An 18,522-nucleotide genomic window follows, 5' to 3' on the forward strand; every position below is an offset into this window, starting at 1 on the left:
ATGAACAGTACTTCTTTAAAAGTTTTTTAAATGAACTTTTTGCACCAGTGTAAGGATTTAAGTTTATTCATCAGGGTATTTAATTCATTGCATTAGCTAAAAAGTTATTCCTGTCTTGATATTATACACATGAAGCTTTAGTATACCATTATATACACCAACCAAAAACTTTATTGGGAACATCTGCTCAATCTAATGCAATCAAATACAGTAGCTCCTAATGTTTGCTCCTATTTTGCCTCCTTTTCAATATATTGCATTTCTGTACACAACGTAAAAAATAAACCCTTCCCTACAATAACATAAACAGAAAATATACACGTTTTGTAAAAGATTAATTTATAGTAGAGCCATTGTATTTGATTTCACAGATGTATGGATATCTTTGTTTTAAATACAGAAGCAGCCAAAAGTTTGAACATACTTTCTTATTCAAGCGTGTCAAAACTTTTGACTGGTACTGTGTATCAGTGGTTCTCAAACTTTTCATGTCAAGAATCCCTAAAACTGACACCAACTAGACCACAGACCCTAATTTGATCAGATTTGTGCTTGTAAATGTTTGGGTTACTTATGGATGGAATTAAAGTGAAAAAAATGAATCCCCTTTTCGCTTTGGACCCCACTTTGAGAACCACTTATGTGCACAGAGGATTCATCCATACTGCACTCTTACTACACACCAACAGCAAAAATCAGTCCTCCAGGGTTAAAATGTTTATTGCCATCATACAAAACACACATAGAAAACATACAAAACTCGTTACATAAAAAATTCAAGTTTTGAGAAAGCGTCGGAAAGCTCTTTTTGCCTCTGGGCAAGTCCTCATTTCTTTTAATACTTCAGTATCTCCTCTGTCTTGGGGAGAAGATAGTATTGGGGTTGCTGTCTCGTTCCCTCTCCTTCTCCCGCTCCTTCTGACTGTTAGGAGACAGGGCCTCCTCCAGCTTCTTCTCGCTCTTGAAGAGATCTCGCCCTGTGCGCATGATGTGCTCCTCAATTTTGCGGTGTCGCTTCATGTCCGAGAGTACTTTATCCAGCCGGGCTTCCCGTTTGACAGAAGCGCGAGCCGAGGATCCTGTGAGAGAGAAGGGAAAACTCATTACACAAAAACCACCACACAATCAGGTTTTGTTGATAAAAGATGAAAACCAATGATTTAATTTAGCTTGTGAAGTGAGTCAGCCAATTTCAAAACTCAAGTCTCAGTAGTTGAACACACCTGGTGTTCTGCGTCTGTTGATGAAGGAATTTTTTGGAGTGGCTTGCGTTTGCTCCTCATCAAAGTCAAACTCAGTTGGAGATAGAGGCCTGCAAGAAAAAGACAAAAGTCATGAGTGTTAAACTTTTCATATCCAGAACACAAACCAAAATCTTAGGGATGTAATGACTGAAAGATATCGTAATACTGACTTGTGCTCCCTGTCCTTCCTCTCCCTTTCCTCCGTCTCATCGTCCTCGTCATCTCTTTCGGGTGAGGGGGTATGTTCAGGTGTGGGCGGCCTCCTTGGAAGGGGCAAAAAGTTCAATTCCAGCATCTCCCCTTTAGCAAGGATCTCATATAGTCTTTTGATCTCAGCAGGAGGAGGCATCCAGTTTTTGGGGTCCTCCATTTCTTCGTCGCTGTATGCCAGCTCCCATTCGCCGTCCACTTCTGTTGCCTGCTTTCCCTCCTCGCAGCCGATAACCGCATCCGCCTTAGGTTCCTCTTTGTGTTCATCTCCTTCCACTGCATCTGTGTCTCCATCTGAAAACATGGAAAGAAGATGTCAGTTTAACAAAAGCTATCGAGCAATAGAAAGAAGGAAAATAAGAATAAACTTATTTTATTACACATTATAAAGAATTATAACACTCCAATGGGCTGGGCGATATGGATTAAATCAAATGTCACAATATTTTTCACCAAATACCTCAATATCAATATTGTAGGGATGACTATTGGTGCTTTCACAAAATATTTACATAATGAGATTTTTGATAAATATTTATCAGTAATATGGATGTAATAACTAAGTAGGTACAGCTAGATCAGTCTGGCAAATTCAGAGAATTACATTATTTTACTGTAATGCAGTCTTTAAAACCAGGTAAGACAACACTTATGCCACATCACAATATACTATATATACACTAGTATATATGTAAATGTATACACACAGACACACAATTGTATACAGATCAAGTAATGTCTTAACAATTTGGACATTTATTTAAACCATTAAGCTACAAAACTAAATCATCATATCATCACAGGAAATCCAGACCATCTTCTCTGTAAGGAATGTGACATCCTCCCATCTGGTCAGATATGCAGGTTTTTGAAAGTTAGTTGCAACAGGTTCCAGTTTTCAAATATCCCTAGATGATTTTAATTTTAATAAGCCATAAAATGCCTATCAGTTCCCTGCACAGCTTAGAGCTCGATACTTGCCCTATTCCTGATGTTGCAGCTTTTCTGGATTTATCAGGTAAACCTTTTGTTGTGTACTGCATTGCATATGTACTGGCCCTCTTCATTTCTTCAGTTGTATTTAATATGTTCATGTGTTACACATTTATACTTCCTTGCTGCAAAAACAATCATTTTATGAGACGATGAAGATCTGAACTGATCATTTTCATGCAGTTGTGCCCTGTTTTTACCTTTGGGTTTTTTTTGTCTATCTATGCATCTTTATGGAGTTACCTTTGTCCTCCTTGTTTGCTGATTCTTCCTCAGTTTCAGCTGTCATCTCAGTGTCCTGTATTTCTGTGTTGCCCTCTTCCTCAGTGCCAGCAGCAGGTTTTTCTGTGTCCTTCACACCCAGAGCCTCTATGCCCTCTCTCAGGGTCGAGTCAGTGGCTTCAGTCTGCATCCTCCCTCCTGCGTTTGTAGCAACAGATCTTCTACAAATAAACATGTATGAACAATTAAAAACACTAAGAGGTCATTGAGAGAGATAGCCAAGGCTAACGTCATGCCTATAACTTTTAACAGGAAGTCTCAGTAAATGTCAAGTGAATTAAACTGATAAAGCAAACAACATGAAGGAAAACACAATATAATCCTTGACCAAACTAGCTGGCTAACATCAGGCCTAGCCGTAAACTCTTTCTAAACAGCAAATTGCAATGAATATACGTAAGTAAATTGTCATTACCGAATATCCGGTTTATCCACACAAGGATAAGTGTTGCTATAGCTAAATGTTAGCTCAAATTATCCTCCCCGCTGGATAAAATCACCGAAACTCTCCATGAGGCTTGCTAGGGATAATAAACGGTTATGCAGAGACGTAAACATAGCGCCATTTTGGACTCAGCGCGCCGTGTGACGATCTGCTCGTCTGCTCGGGTCTCATTTCCGCTGATTTAAACAACATGTGGATAATCCATCGATAACGCCGCTAATCTTTTTATTTATTTATTTAGTTTAATTATTTATTGAACAGAATATTCAATGGAAAAGACAAAAAATACACAAGCAACTGATAATTCCAGTTCATAAATAAAAAATAAATAAAAAGAGATGTAAAGAAGATAAAATAATTTCGATAGAAATAAAGGAAAATAAATAAAAAGCAAAGGTATAAGTGACAGACGTCTTCAATTAAAATTTCTGAATAGATTTTGATAACAGATGTACTTTTCTTATTTTTTATACAATGTAAAGCCTCAAAATAATATTTATTTCAATTAAAAATAACTTTTATTTTTTTATATTTTTATAATGTTACAAATATTGATAATTATGATACACCAAACAGGAAATAACATTTGTTTGTCAATACAAATCTTGTGTCAAGTTTTAGTAAAAAGAAAAAAAACCTCTCTAAATCTTTCCAAAATACAACACAAAATTAGCAATTACAAAATAAATGAATAACATCCTCTTTTCAGTTTTGCTAAAAGAAAATTTGTCATCTGTTTCTAAAAATCTAGAGAGGTAGCCTAAACATTTGTTGGATAGATGTTGTGTAGTATTTTTAGATGAATGTTCTCTAATTGTGTCTGATATTAAACACTTTTAAAGGAACAAGCCACACTCTATGCCAATTTATGTCTTTAAAGTGAGAATCCCAGAATAATTTCCATGTGGTGTTCCTTTCATAGTGTTGTAAAAACATGTTTTGATATGTTGTTGGCAGTGTTGGGGAGTAGGCCTAACTAGTTTCACGTAATGGAGTTACGTAATTTAATTACAAAATAAATGTGACTGTAAACAGTTACTATGTGTAATTAAATTAGTTATTTATGAAAATGTTGATGATTACAAAGGGGGTTACACCTGCAAAAAATGAAGTGTTTTTCGCTCTTTTTTAATATTTAACTTGTTACTAAATATATAGCTATAGGCTATTGCTGTTTTAATGATTTGAATATCAATATTATTTTTATATTTTGTAAATTAATAATGACTTGGGCTTATTTGGAGTAGGCTACACATGGGCTTAGATGGTGTCATGGTACGCCCATGCCAGACTTTTGACTTTTTTTTATCATATATCTTTATTTTATATTCCAAAATCTACATGAAATAATGAATAGGCCTACATTTTCAAATGAGAGATAAATCTGGCTTTATAAGAAATGATCTCCCTTATAAATCATGCCAGTATCCATGAAAAACACCTGAACTTAGATTTTGGTGGGTTTAATGGGTACACTTTGAAAACATTCGTTGGTCAAAAAGTAACCGAATGTAATAAGTGACATTACTTTAAGTAATTAAAATTGCTACATTACTTATTTCATTTTAAATAAGGTAACAAGTAATTTGTAACCTATTACATTTCCAAAGTAAGCTTCCCAACCCTGTTTGTTGTTACTTTTATTACTCAGACTCAATGCCATCATTTATTTAAAGCGTCCATTGAGAACTAGGCAGCAGTGTCGTCATGACGTTCAGCACGTCTTCCTGCGCGGTACGTACGTTGCTGACTGAGCGGATTTTAATACACAATTCTTTTCCCCCCATTATTCACGATAATGATTTATTTTATTAAAAGTGTACACACATGTTTATACACAATAATGTTGACTATTACATAAGCAGGCTACACATTTTAAATAAGGGCTTTAGACGGTAAATAGGCGCCAGCTTGTGCTCGCCTTGTGATTGGTGGATGGTCGTTTCCGGTTGCGGCGCTACTATTTGAAAAGTTTCAGTTAGAAAAAAAGGTCTGGTCGCCATTGTTTAAAGATTTACCTCTGCAATGTCGCTAAAGGTGATATTTGATAAATAACAAGAGTTTCTGTAGCAGGAGTCCACACATAATAAAGGTAAGCGATAACGAAACATTTGGTTATAACCTCGGTAAAAGAGTAACTTTAACTTGGCTGTTCCTTTAAGAATCAGTAAGGAAACGGTTGCTAGCTCGCTAACGTTATCAGTCGATTGAAACAACCGGTTATATTTTTGTTGTGGTTATCATCGTAATACTTTATTTAAATGAAATCACAATTTAACGACAAGTAAGCCACTTTGTTATTAATACGCATATTGAATCTACCATTTCACCCAGATTAAAAATCAGTGTATACGTGGCTAACTTGGCTCATGTTGTTGTGCAGGCCTTTCGCTGTTTTGAGAGCTCAAACATGGCCCAGCGAGTAGGGCTATCAGATGGAGGGAGCAAGAAGACGTCCAGGGTTCGGGTTGCTGTTCGTCTACGACCCTACATGGGCAAAGAAGATGAGAAAGGCGAGGGATCGTGTGTGAAAGGCCTGGACTCCCAGAACCTGGAGATAATCAACTGGAGAAATGCTACAGAGACCGTAAAATACCAGTCAGTGTCATCAGTACAACTACACTCCTTTCTTAAAGTTCATCAGTATAGTTTTAATAATTGTCCAGCAATAATTTACATGTCTGTCCATCCTGGGAGATGGATCCCTCATTTACGGTCCTTCCTGGGGTTTCTTAAACATGTTTAAAAGTTTTTAGGGAATTTTTTCCTTATTTGAAGATGCTTTGTACCAGGTTTAGCTACTAGCTAAAACAGAGTAAAGCCTAACATCGCCACTACAGATAAGCCAACTTACTATTCATACACACAAACGCACACACACGCACAAAAGACCCTGTAAAGACATCTGGGTCAAATGTGTGATATTAGGCTACACAATTACAATCAAAGCCTCAACCTAACTGAACCAACGCTCCATTCGCATAACAACTTTGGGAATGGAGTACTCTTTTTTTGTTCATTTATTTCATGTTTTTGAGTTTTCTTTCACTGAGCTGGTGTGTGCTTGGGTAGCCAGCAGATGGTGGAACAGCATCATAACAGGTCGTGGCCTTTGAGCAGTAGGCCAGGATTTGGTAGCTGGTGCTAAAATCAATTCTCTCTCGCAACACTCCCGCTAGCAACCTCTGGGCTTTCTGGGACTTCACTGGGAGAGATACAAACTGGTGTCTGCCATCCTCTTCCTACACTGTTCCCAATTTTGTGATTTTGGGCTACAAAAATTCAATTGACTTCATTTCTAATAGTGTCATGTATGTTTTTTCAGTTTTGATGCTTTTCACGGTGAGCAAACAACACAGCAAGAGGTTTTCCTCTCATCAGTGAAGCCTGTTCTACCGCACATACTGAATGGACAAAATGCCAGCGTCTTTGCTTACGGACCAACAGGAGCTGGTATGTTGCAGTACTGCATATGCTAACTTGTACTTTTGTTTAATTGGTTGCATATTAAAGACCCTAGTTATGGCATACCCAGTCTTACACATTTCTCTTAATTGTGTAAATGACTATGATTATAAACAGTGGGATTTGTGTGATTGTTGAAATGTAAACATATAACCCACAGGAGTTTTAGTTCTTGAGATCTAAACCTTACAGGTCCAGGTTTGTATTTACTGTGTGTGTGTGTTTGTAATCACCACAACCTTTTTTCTAGGCAAGACACACACCATGTTGGGCAGCTCAGAGCAGGCAGGCGTGATCCCCCGAGCTGTTCGTGAGGTCTTCGATCTGGTCAGAGCTAGGGATGAAGAGGAGGGATGGGACTACAGTATTGGCATGTCTTATTTGGAAATTTACAATGAGAAGGTATGATATTTTGATTTTTGGCTATTACCGTTTGACCAAGACAGTTATTTAATGCTTTCTGTATAATTTGACATTTTTGCATTCATATTCCAACTAGGGTATTGGCTTACATATGCAATTGTTGAGACATCTCTGCAGCATATATAAGCATTTTGTCTTTTTAGTATGAAACAGGACATTTCATGTTCAATGAAAGGTTCAGTGTCTAGAATTTTTTAGTGGCAGCTAGCAGAACAGATGTGTGGCAGAAATTGAATCAAATTAAGTATGTTTTAATTGGTATCCCCTGAAAAAGTGTGTGAAATTAACTTATTCACTGATCTGCTAAGGGGACTGGTGCTACTCAAATGTAAAGAATATAATTTGCAACTATTCTTAAAGAACCTGTGTGGTCTTTTTTTTTATTATTATTATTTTTTTTATAAATAATAGTTGCAAATTATATTTATTATTATTTTTCTGTCAGTAGCTGTTGTACATTTCCAGTGTCAAATTTGTGATATTAGGCTACACAATTACAATAAAAGCCTCAACCAAACTGAACCAACGCTCCAGTCGCATAACAACTTTGGGAGTGGAGTTCTCTTTTTGTTCATTTATTTCATGTTTCTGAGTTTTCTTTCACTGAGCTGGTGTGTGCATGGGTAGCTAGCAGATGGTGGAACAGCATCATAACAGGTCGTGGCCTTTGAGCAGTAGGCCAGGATTTGGTAGCTGGTGCTAAAATCAATTCTCTCTCGCAACACTCCCGCTAGCAACCTCTGCGCTTTCTGGGACTTCACTGGGAGAGATACAAACTGGAGTCTGCCATCCTCTTTCTACACTGTTCCCAATTTTGTCCATATTCAGTATCTTTCAATAGTTGGCAAAATGTTACATTATGTTTGACAGACACTGTGCAATCCATCATTGTCTCCTTTCTTTCTCTCATTCAGGTGCTTGATCTTCTATCGCCAAACTCCCATGACCTGCCAATCCGAGAGGACAAGGATAAGAACATCCTTATCCCCGGCCTCACTCACACAACCATCTCGTCATTCTCAGATTTTGACAAACACTTTGTCCCTGCCAGTCTCAATCGTACTACAGCCTCAACCAAACTGAACCAGCGCTCCAGCCGCAGCCATGCTATACTCCTCATCAAGGTTTGATATGTAATCTGAACAACTTTGGGAATGGAGTGCTTCTTTTGTTCATTTATTTCATGTTTTTGAGTTTTCATTCACTGAGCTGGTGTGTGCATGGGTAGCTAGCAGATGGTGGAACAGCATCATAACAGGTCGTGGCCTTTGAGCAGTAGGCCAGGATTTGGTAGCTGGTGCTAAAATCAATTCTCTCTCGCAACACTCCCGCTAGCAAACTCCGGGCTTTCTGGGACTTCACTGGGAGAGATACAAATTGGTGTCTGCCATCCTGTTTCTACATTGTTTCTAAAGCTGCAACTAACAATTATTTTCATTGTCAATTCATTTTTCTTTTTTTTCTCAACTAAATTATTAGTTTTTCGTCTTTTAAAATGTCAATTGTTATTTTCTTTTTTGTTTGTTAAACATTCAGTTTACTCAAGACTAAAGAAACAAAAGATTAACTTTCAAGAAATTGCAACCAGAGAATTTTTACCTTTTTTGTTTCTCTTTCGTTCTCCTTCCCCTGTATTTCCTGTCCGACTTTGGTGTCTTTGCCCCTTTTCAAATCTGGACCTTTTTCATACTCTAGGTTGTGCGGACGCGACGCGCTCTGCCCAACCGACAACAGATAGGCAAACTGTATTTGGTAGACCTGGCAGGCTCTGAGGACAACCGCCGCACCGGGAACCAGGGCATCCGCCTGAAAGAAAGCGGCGCCATCAACCTTTCTCTCTTCACTCTCAGCAAAGTGGTGGACTCTCTTAACTCCGGCACCGCCATCCGTGTGCCATACAGAGACAGTAAACTCACACGGTTGCTACAGGACTCTCTGGGTGGCTCCGCACACTCTGTCATGATCACCAATATTGCACCAGAGTACAAATACTATTTTGATACATTTACCGCACTCAACTTTGCCGCCAAATCCAAGCTGATTGTGAACAAGCCCTTCACCCGAGAAACTGTGGCTGTGATGCCAGGTGAGTTAAGAGAGGTGTGCTGTAAGATCTACAGTTAACAATGAATCAGATTTGTTTTACAGGTGGACATATTCTTTCATTTTTGAAAGTGAGTGAGGAAAAACTCTCACTTTTTCCTTCACAGGGTTTGCAAATGTAGAAAGAAATTGAATAGGCAGATAAGAGGAAACTGACTCTTTGATCAAAGGCCAATAGGGGGCACCCGTGTCATGTCCCAGAGTGTGATGACTAGGAGTAAACAGCCAGCTGTTTCTGTGCATGCTGGGTATAATCTCTTATATTTTGTTATTTTCTAACACCACTGTTTTTGATGCATTGTCTGAAACACATTCCTGATGGTTAGATTTTGCTCCTCTTTTGGATTGAATTCAGGCACTGCAATGCAGCCTCAACTGATGCTGTGCCATTTTTGAATTGCTTTGCACTCCAGAGAAGCTCACAAACACTGTTGCTTGAGTGCTCTGAATACCAAGCTTCTAATTTCCCTTATGCCTTCGTCTCCAGTGAAGCGGTCTAGAGAGGGCCATGAGGCAGGGGGGTCTGGTACTGAGCCACATAAGAAGAAGCAGAAGGAGGACAAGAAAGCGGAACAGGATGGTTCCTCACCCTCTACTCATTTGCACAGGTTAAAGACCACACCCATGCAGACCTATTGATTAATTGTTTCACTAAGTAGATGTAGGAACTGCAATGTTTGTGAAGAAAATGTATTTGCATCTGCCAGAAGCTACCAAATGAAATTCAGTTTCCTCTGCTGTTCCCCGACCATTAAGATAGAACTTCAACTACAACAATCTGTTTCTTGATCTTTTTTTCTTGTCTCCTTCAGTCGTTCAGAACCATCAGTGTTGGACAGACTAATCGCTCTGGAGAAACAGATGATGAGCTGCAAGGACAAAGACAGAATTAGCATGCTGAAAGATATGGCCCAGTATCGCAAGGAGATCCAGGTGAAAACACATGCCTACATCAGAGCTAGAGTTTCTTCATCTCAGTTACTGATAGAATCACAATCGATAATTGTTTTGTCTGTAAGATGTCAGAATATAGTTGGGAAAATTAGGATTGGCAAGAGTCAAAAGTTACGTTTGTAAGTCACATTTTATCTGAACAACAGTCCAAAGATATTCAGTTTACAATAATGTAGTACAAAGAAAAGCTTTAAATCATCCCACATGAGAAGCTCAATGCAGCAGATTTTGGCATATTTGATTTTTTAAAAAGATGAAAAAAATAGTGATAAATAGTTAATGTTTTAATGTGTTTTATCGAGCAATTGTTGCAGCTTTATTACATAATCCATTGATATGCGTGTCTGGTTCAACCATCTGTATCTCCTGTTTGTCTGAGTAGTTCTGCAGATGCTGATGCTGTCAGATCTTTGTACTGATCTTTTTCTTCTTTATGGATATTTGTTAGCCAACTTTCACGCTGTTATTTTTTTCAACTTCACAGGACCTCAAAGAGAAGCAGAGGGAGTTTGAGAACAAGGCCAAGCTGTTAAATCGGCTGGCGGGAGAAAAGTCCGGTACCAGTCAAACACCCAACTTCAAGAACAACATAGCTCCTCTGGAAAGAAAGCAGTCGACTGCCACAAAAGCTAAAAAGCAGCAGGCTGTGGTCCAACCCCTCCAAGGTCAGTTTGGAAGTACATGTATTACAGTAATAGCCTAAATTTAGGTTATAGATGAAAATGAGTGCAGGGTTGGGATTTAAACTGACACTGTCTAATCCTAAAAGCAGAAAATCACCATGTTGAGACTACAGAAAGAATATATTACTGTCACTATTTAACTTCCTATTTGATACTCATTGACTAAGGAAATGCTATGTAAAAGTATTACCTTGACTTTTTTTTTGTGTGTCTGTCATTTGTTGTTTACGCCTCACTAAAGAGTAGTCACTCACTAATTCAGTCATGTTGAATCACTGGAGATATCTATGAGCTGCAATGTGATACAAGAGCTCTGTCTACAATATAGGAGCCAGAAAATGTATCCAATGACGATGAGGAGGAATTATTTTTACACCCCTCAGCAGCTCGGAGAGTTAGCCAGACAGCTTTCCGTAATACCTGTGTCATGACTTTGTCTCTAAAATAGCACCATACTGATGCGTCCCAAACAAAACAGACTGGTGACGATTTCAGAGCAAAATCTCAGTGTTTCCCCCCCCCCCCTTCCTCTGTGTGAATATGTGCTTTGTTAATTTAATTCATTTAACAACAATTTAATGTTTGTTTGTTTTTTCCCAAACAGTGACGCAGCAGGTTGTAGTCGTCAAGAAACAGTCCGTCTGCGTCAAGAAGAAGGAGAGCAAGCTTCCAGACCAGGTTGAGGTCAGCATCAGAGTCTCGGCTGTGCTGAGCTCGACACATCTGCAGAGTTGCAAGCATCAGATACAAGCTGACGTAGCACATTAGCTTCCAATTTGTTTTTTGACTTGACAGACACTGCAAGACCTCAAATTTATTGGGTCAAAATTAACCTCTTTCTAATATGGGTAAATATGTCATGCATATGACTGAAAATACATTTTTAATCTTAACTGCACGCTATATTTTTGGGGCTGCAACTGATTATTTTTATTAATAATTCTGTCAATTATTAATGTTTTTGTCTATAAAATGTTGGAAAATTCTTGAAATGCACAATCATGACAATTTCCCTTAATTTAAAGTGACGTCTTCAAACAAGAGTCCAAAATTATTTTCACATTGGAAACAGAAAAGCAGAAAATTGTCACATTGTAGAAACTGGAAACAGAAAATAATTTGCTTGAAAATATACTCAAATCATGACTTAAATATCAAAACAGTTGCACATTGATTTTATTTAAATCAACTAATCATTTCTTCTGTACTGTATTTATTTGTCTCTCTCAGCCTCCAGATGGTAAAGAGAACATGATGCAGGATAGCTGGGAGTCCCAGATTGACACATCAGTGCTGGAGCATTCCAGGCAGAAGATCCTGCAGATCCTCAACAGCGGCTCACTCAAAGAGCTGAAAGGCCTGCAGCAGATTGGGGTCAAGAAGGCCAAACTCATCCTGGGCTGGAGGGAGATCCATGGCGACTTCACAAAGGTTGGTAGAGAACATAAAACCCACACCTAGTTTTATTGTCTAACTCAACCATCAGAAACACCTGACTTGTGGTTTTCTGACACATTTGATAGCTTTAGATTTTAATGAATCTATGTTGACTTAATGTGATATTTGTTGTTTTGCAGGTGGAAGATCTGACTAAAGTTGAGGGTATGACAGAAAAGAGATTTTCCACCTTCATGAAGGTAAGTCCTCAGTAAAATGGCAATGTTTTTCCACCACTTTGATTCAGGCTGAAATTTCTCAACTATATGGCGACATTTATTGCATCCATGAAATGTATTTAGTTGATCCCAATGAATTTGGTCTTCTAGCATCACCATGAGTTGTTTTTTAGTTAAACGTCTTAAATCAATTTCATACCAAGCTCCCTGAACAGCGCTGGGCTTTGAGACTGTGCAATTATGTCTCAAGATGGGCCAAAAAATACTTTTTTCCCTGCCCATAGTCTTACATTGTGAAAGAAACCTATCCTGTAAATCATTAGATACATATTTTTGCATCACAACCCCACGAAATGACTCAGAATTTCATCTATCCACTCTGATTATATTATATAAGTCTAGAGGAGCTGCTCAGTTGAATTACCCCATTCAAGTTAGATGAAGGCTAAACCTGAAGGTATTGTTCTCGGCAGATAGGAGTCTTTATTCAGTCCATAAGAGCGTACACAGTGTTTTTCTATCTGAATATTTCTTCACAGTAGGAAGTGGCAGTCCAATTCTTCAGTTTATTACAAAATACCTACCACTAAAACACATTTTGTCTTTAGTGCTAATTAGCAAACGTCTTCATGCTAAACTGAGATGGTCAACATTAAAGATAACTGCTGAACAGCATGTTGGATGTAAATGATGATCTTGCTTTCATTCAGTGCTAATATATATTTCTTTCTTTTTCTCTTTTCAGGCAAACATCCTGAGCAACATGGGAAAATAATCTCCTTTCCCCTCTAAATCATACCTATATCTAATGTGTATATATTTCCTATCTAAGAAGCTTTATTCTCCTTTTTCTTTTTTTTTGCTTTGTTTTGATTTTGCTTCATGATTTTTATTGTTTTTTGTAGTTACCACTGTGCTCCAGCTGATGGCGCACCACTGTTTTTTTTTTTTTTTTTAAATAAAAGACACTCGTGTCACTGAACGTTTGTGTTTATTTCATGAGGATAAATAAAACTGATAGCCACTTTCACATATGAATCGGATGTCACACCACACTGACTGATCTCAGGTTATTAACCACTGTCTCTTTGAGCGGTTATCGCATATTTCTGTTTTAAAGGCCTAATCGGGCTCATTTATGAACTGCCACCTTTGAGATAAAAACAGGAAGACACCTTTTTATTCTGATGCTGCATCAGTGAATACATATTCAGTGTGGGGAGGTGGTATGAGGAGAGGAGGATGCTACCCGTCCAGCTCCCTCCTCTTCTTCCTCCCACAGCACGTAGTCTGGCAGATTTCACTTTTCATTTCACACACACCCCTCCTCCTGCCATCCAGGAGACTCCCCATCCCAACACTGCACTGGAAAAGGCGCTACTCCCACCCTTCTGCACCTCCGCTGCTCACATGTGATAAAAGGATATTATCCGATTTTAGACAAAACTGCATGTTTGCAACCAGATTGTGGCTGCAGGAGCGATGTTTATTCGCGTTTGATGTCGATATATTTTTGTTCCTTCACCTGAGATCACCGCGATGTTAAAAGCAGAGACGCTCCCGCTGGATTAAAAAGGTCAGTTTGATTTATTTTTACTGCCACCTTTTTTTTTTCCTTCTCCCTCTCCCTGTAGTGTTGATTGATTAAAAGAACTGAAGTGGTTGTCATTCAAAATCGCATGTCTGCTTTAAATGCGAGAATCCAATGAAGCGGCATGTGTTTGTTTTTCTGCTTATCGTTGCAATTTATCCACTGAATTCAAATCAGCTAATTAACGAGCAGCACTCATATATCCGACTACCCCCCCCCCCCCCCCCCCCCCCTTTGTTTTTATCCTTTTGACTGCTCTGCTCTATTGTTCTGCGCCTACCAACCGGCCCGTTAACGCTTGTGTACACATGATGAAATAATGGTATGTACACACCTGCACGGAGACTATGGCTGCTACCATCCTTTCAAAGGAACCTGCCTCCATCTGCCATGCCTTTGTACTCCTCGTGTCATTGTGACCTGCTTTCTCTCATTTGAGGAAGCACATCTGCTGTTTAAATAAGATCTCTGAGCACAGTTGAGGCCTGATATCCAGTGGATCATGATCTGTTTACCTTGAGCCTGTTAACTGTTCAATGTGGCTTTAAGAGTGATTGAGCCTTGTTTATTTACTATTAAGAGGGGGAAATGAGGATGTCAAAGTGGATTATAAAGAGGATTTGAGCTACACATTTTGAATTGGCTCAAAATGGGTGGGAGAGAGCAGCCTCTGTTTACAAATCCATTTTCTGGCCCTCAGGTGTAACAATAGGAAACACATACAGGACCGGACCACAAGCAGAGGCTTCATTTTGCTGTCAGCATGGCTGGGAACATGATGCCAGCTCCCGCCATTTGGCCCGGGGAGGAACAACCATCACTGCTGGATCAGGAGGGTTCTCTGTCAAGCCAAGCCCCCCTCACTGTGCCATGCCCCGAAGTCAGAGGTGAACAACTCATCCACAGCAGCAGCCCGGCCAACACAAGGCCCCCCCGCAGCAAATCCAAAGGGGAGCTAGTCATAGTCATCAACGAGAAACTGAAGAACAGTAAGTGACTGAGTTTGACCTTGTATTAAAGCAGCGGATGGTTGGCGGAGAGGGAGAGAGGGAGGGATGGAGAGATGGAGGGGGAGGGGGTGACACAGATGCTTTGTCAGCTTGCTTAGGCAAAGTCAACTTCCAGCTCACTAAAAAAGACCACACGCACACACACATCTGTTTACTTCTTCCAGTGTTTCAAACATTTGCTCGCCCCTTTTTCCACCCTCATGTGTAGGTAACGGGATCCACTCAGCGCCCATAGACAGCACCTCTCCTGTCATCTCCTCTCCACCCAGAAGACAACACTCCATCTCCTACCCCCATCACGGCAAGACCAGGAAGGGCAGCAGGGCGAGCTCCATCGGCTACACAGCCTTCTCGCCCAGGCCGTCGATCTCTCGCCACTCCAGCATCGCCACCAACCCGCCCTTGGACCGGACCAAGGTGAAAGACTACCTCCTCCTGTCCGTGCTGGCCTGCTTCTGCCCCGTCTGGCCCATCAACATCGTGGGATTTGTCTACTCGATCATGGTGAGAGGCAGATCTTTTTATCCGAAACTCTTACATGTATGTGCACGACATCAAAGCTAACAGATGGTTTGATCTCCTCCCACAGTCCAAGAACAGTCTCGAGCAGGGAAACCTGGATGGCGCAGTGCGTCTGGGACGTGTGGCCAAGATGCTCTCCGTGGTGTCACTAGTAGGAGGGACGGTCATTATCATCGCTTGCATTGTCAACCTGGCCAGTGAGTGTCCCAAATCTGACCTATAACCCATAACCTCACCTTTTTACCCCGTGTGTATTTGTGCACAGACGATCCGTTCCCCTTGAACTCCTCCATTTTTGCCTGTGAATACTGAATTGACAACTAAGGATTCTCTGGATTCCTACAGAGACCCTGGCCCACCAAAAAAACCCTGCTCTTTAACCCATCAGGATATAACAGTTTAGCTCTGTTCGCACAATCGGACTGACTGTAGTATTATTATTTTTACCATGTTTTTTCACAATATTTCACTAGCTACAAACCCTTCACGAGTCTTCTCACACTGCGGCACTGTAGGAACTATGTCAACGCTACGCAAAGATCAGAACATATTAATCACATTTGCATCAGATTCAATTTTCTGTCTCCATTTGCACGGGTGGCCTCCAGCTGTAACTGACTGCATGCCAGAGAGCTGCGTGTGTTTCTGTAGAGTGATATATGGTCTGTCTGTTGTATACCTTGCACTGTTTGCTTGTACAAAATGACAAGTCTTGTTGTGCTTGTACCATATATGTATACCATGTAGGTCGGTATGTTTGTTGAGTTGTTGACGTGCTCAAGAGACAAATATCTGTACATTTATTGTACCTGGCAAATAAAAACGGATTCTGATAACAGATCAGTGATGATTTCCGTGACTTGTAAAGAATGGAGCTAAGTGATACTTAGCGTTTTCGCTACAAGCAATACTTATCTGTGCTGCTTTTGAATGCACACAGTGGCAGCCTGTTGGGTATCATTAAGCCAAGAGATGTCCTAATTAACTTAATGTCTGGAAGAGCAATTGAACGCACAACTTGAGTTTAAGGGCTCTGGGACTCAGCAACCCTTGTTTTTCTCATTATATAACTGTCTTATGTGGTTTGTGAAAGTTTATACATCCATATTACGTTGCAGAATATATAGCTCTTCAACTAATATACTTCCTCTTCTTTTTTTAGTAAATGTGAAAACCTGAGTTTCATCCCAGGATGAAACTGGATAAGGCAACTGACCGTCTGGCCCGTACCTGCACCACCGTCTTTACCGCCTAGTCATTACCTGGATGTTTGACAAAAATGCACCCGATATTCAGTGCTTACTTATATTTCTGTAATCTATATAAATCCCTTTTTGCTAATGGAAGAAAATAAAATATGCAAATACAGCTGCTCTGAGTCGAGGGGGGGGGGGTTGTCCGTCTAAAGTTAGATGGAGAAGGGAGTAGACAGTAACACTAATCAGTCCCTTCGTATTCTGGTCAACATACTCAGAGCGATACTCGGGGGAAAAGACACGACTCCTCAAGAATGCTAGTCACTCGCAGAACCGACTGAGACAAGGTGGACTAGAAAACTGGGAGACCAGTGGAGGTGGTTACGGAACGTGAGACAGGAAGGATTGCCTCCCAGCTTCAGCGCCACATGCAAGTCCCAACAAAATGCCCATCCATCCAAAAAGTCCATTGTTCACCGCACCGACGACAGGATGCATCAGAGTTTCAGTTTGCTGTTAAATCCCCTCGGACACGCGGAGAGGCTCTGGGATTAGTGTTGCAGAAATTCATCTGTTTCCCTCACGGACAAGAAACACTTTCAATCACTACATGTCCTTGTTTCAGACTCTCTCTGTGATTCTTATGACTCCCGCCATACATCTTGTGTTAGAGAGTTGAGCGTACGGGTGGCAAAAGAGGCTTACCAAGAAGGACTAGCTATGGGTGCTAAAATGGAAAGGATTATGGAAAGTCTTGCACAGGCGGCACACTTTATCACTGCAAGGAAAAAGAAATGTGCCAAAAAAAAAATGTAGAGGGAAAGTTTCTTGCTTTGTGAAGTCCCAACTGATGGCAGAATTGTTGCAGAGAGGAACATCAAACGTGTTTTTAACCTCCTGCAACCTCAAACCCTTTCAACACCACTAACCACTGTGAGACAGGGAAAAAAGGGTTCATGTTCACAAGAAAGAAACAGCAAGATACTAAAAACATTCATTTTACAGTGAAGCTAATTATGCTACGTCATTGATAATCTTTTGATAATGTTTGTAAAAGAGCATTTTGGAGAAAAAAAAAGAAATTTTGAACCACTAATTTCATAAATGTGATGCTGCTTGAAGTTCTGTGCCACAGCTGACAGATGGTGGTAGTATCGTATTCATATGGGCATCACTATTTGGTTAACAAATTAAATAGCTTGTGATTGCAGTCTGAGTTGCGTACTTGCAACCCACAGGTCCTGTCAAACCAGACTGATTCCTTTTAAAGATGTATTCAAGTAACAGTTGATTCTTACCTTACAAATCTTACACTCCCATTTTGTTGTCACATAGAGTCAGATGCTGTCTTTTGCTGGATTATTTGTAAAAACTGGTTTATGGGTGTGAAATATGAGTAGCAGCGTTGGTAGCTTTACTGTTCAAAACTCATTTCTAAATCTGGTTTATTATTGTATCCTCAGCTAACCTCTAATCTTTACCCGTGAGTCGCACTGTGATCTGAAACTACTTGTTTTTTATATAAAACTCTCCTTTATTTACTGTATGCTGGATTTCAAAATGTGTACAGAAATGGCTCAAACTTCTGAGCCTCATCAGTCCACTCCTGCAGCCAGTTTTTCTGTAATGATTATTAATATGGCATTTTCCCTCTGTTACTACTTAATATGTAAATTTAATTGTAATCACCAGTTGGTGTGCTCTGCTGATATAAACCTCAATATTGTGATAATTCTCTAGTTATGAGTTAGCTTTAAGTAGTCATGATCTATCGGAGGCACAGAA

At 39.8% G+C, this 18,522-nt stretch overlaps 3 protein-coding genes across 5 annotated transcripts; 2 read left to right on the forward strand and 1 right to left on the reverse strand.

Moving 5' to 3' along the window:
* Positions 1–704: 704 nt before the first annotated feature.
* pagr1 (PAXIP1 associated glutamate-rich protein 1) lies at positions 705–2,859 on the reverse strand. Its single transcript, XM_062442014.1, has 4 exons — positions 2,691–2,859; positions 1,415–1,748; positions 1,224–1,312; positions 705–1,079 (listed from the first exon to the last, which is right to left on the reverse strand). The coding sequence occupies exons 1-4, from the start codon at positions 2,857–2,859 to the stop codon at positions 844–846; spliced, it is 828 nt and encodes a 275-aa protein (XP_062297998.1). The 3' UTR covers positions 705–843.
* kif22 (kinesin family member 22) lies at positions 2,775–13,377 on the forward strand. 3 transcript variants are annotated; one of them, XM_062442012.1, is made up of 13 exons: positions 2,775–2,904; positions 5,558–5,772; positions 6,500–6,627; positions 6,890–7,041; positions 7,977–8,186; positions 8,758–9,148; positions 9,653–9,773; positions 9,978–10,098; positions 10,604–10,784; positions 11,407–11,486; positions 12,033–12,233; positions 12,380–12,439; positions 13,164–13,377. In XM_062442012.1, exons 2-13 carry the CDS (start codon positions 5,585–5,587, stop codon positions 13,191–13,193), a joined length of 1,863 nt encoding a protein of 620 aa, XP_062297996.1. In that variant the 5' UTR covers positions 2,775–2,904; positions 5,558–5,584; the 3' UTR covers positions 13,194–13,377. The 3 variants fall into 3 exon arrangements, with proteins under 3 accessions (XP_062297996.1, XP_062297994.1, XP_062297995.1); XM_062442010.1 differs by lacking the exon at positions 2,775–2,904 and adding an exon at positions 4,748–5,266; XM_062442011.1 differs by lacking the exon at positions 2,775–2,904 and adding an exon at positions 5,280–5,458.
* Positions 13,378–14,772: 1,395 nt separating this feature from the next.
* On the forward strand, positions 14,773–17,131 carry prrt2 (proline-rich transmembrane protein 2). The gene is made up of 4 exons (XM_062443225.1): positions 14,773–14,998; positions 15,228–15,523; positions 15,609–15,738; positions 17,016–17,131. Exons 1-4 carry the CDS (start codon positions 14,773–14,775, stop codon positions 17,129–17,131), a joined length of 768 nt encoding a protein of 255 aa, XP_062299209.1.
* The last annotated feature ends 1,391 nt before the right edge of the window (positions 17,132–18,522 follow it).

This window comes from Scomber scombrus, chromosome 21 (genome assembly GCF_963691925.1).
Source record: "Scomber scombrus chromosome 21, fScoSco1.1, whole genome shotgun sequence".
Classification (NCBI taxonomy): domain Eukaryota; kingdom Metazoa; phylum Chordata; class Actinopteri; order Scombriformes; family Scombridae; genus Scomber; species Scomber scombrus.

What these genes read in the sequence shown, in the direction of transcription:
- pagr1 (XM_062442014.1), bottom strand. Translation starts at nt 2,859, where the DNA reads ATGCAGACTGAAGCCACTGACTCGACCCTGAGAGAGGGCATAGAGGCT. An exon ending in AGGAAGGACAGGGAGCACAA is followed by an intron (nt 1,313 to 1,414) that starts GTCAGTATTACG and finishes TTTTTCTTGCAG; the next exon opens with GCCTCTATCTCCAACTGAGT. An exon ending in CAACAGACGCAGAACACCAG is followed by an intron (nt 1,080 to 1,223) that starts GTGTGTTCAACT and finishes TCTCTCTCACAG; the next exon opens with GATCCTCGGCTCGCGCTTCT.
- kif22 (XM_062442012.1), top strand. Translation starts at nt 5,585, where the DNA reads ATGGCCCAGCGAGTAGGGCTATCAGATGGAGGGAGCAAGAAGACGTCC. An exon ending in TGGAAATTTACAATGAGAAG is followed by an intron (nt 7,042 to 7,976) that starts GTATGATATTTT and finishes TCTCTCATTCAG; the next exon opens with GTGCTTGATCTTCTATCGCC. An exon ending in ATGCTATACTCCTCATCAAG is followed by an intron (nt 8,187 to 8,757) that starts GTTTGATATGTA and finishes TTCATACTCTAG; the next exon opens with GTTGTGCGGACGCGACGCGC.
- prrt2 (XM_062443225.1), top strand. Translation starts at nt 14,773, where the DNA reads ATGGCTGGGAACATGATGCCAGCTCCCGCCATTTGGCCCGGGGAGGAA. An exon ending in CAACGAGAAACTGAAGAACA is followed by an intron (nt 14,999 to 15,227) that starts GTAAGTGACTGA and finishes CCTCATGTGTAG; the next exon opens with GTAACGGGATCCACTCAGCG. An exon ending in GATTTGTCTACTCGATCATG is followed by an intron (nt 15,524 to 15,608) that starts GTGAGAGGCAGA and finishes CTCCTCCCACAG; the next exon opens with TCCAAGAACAGTCTCGAGCA.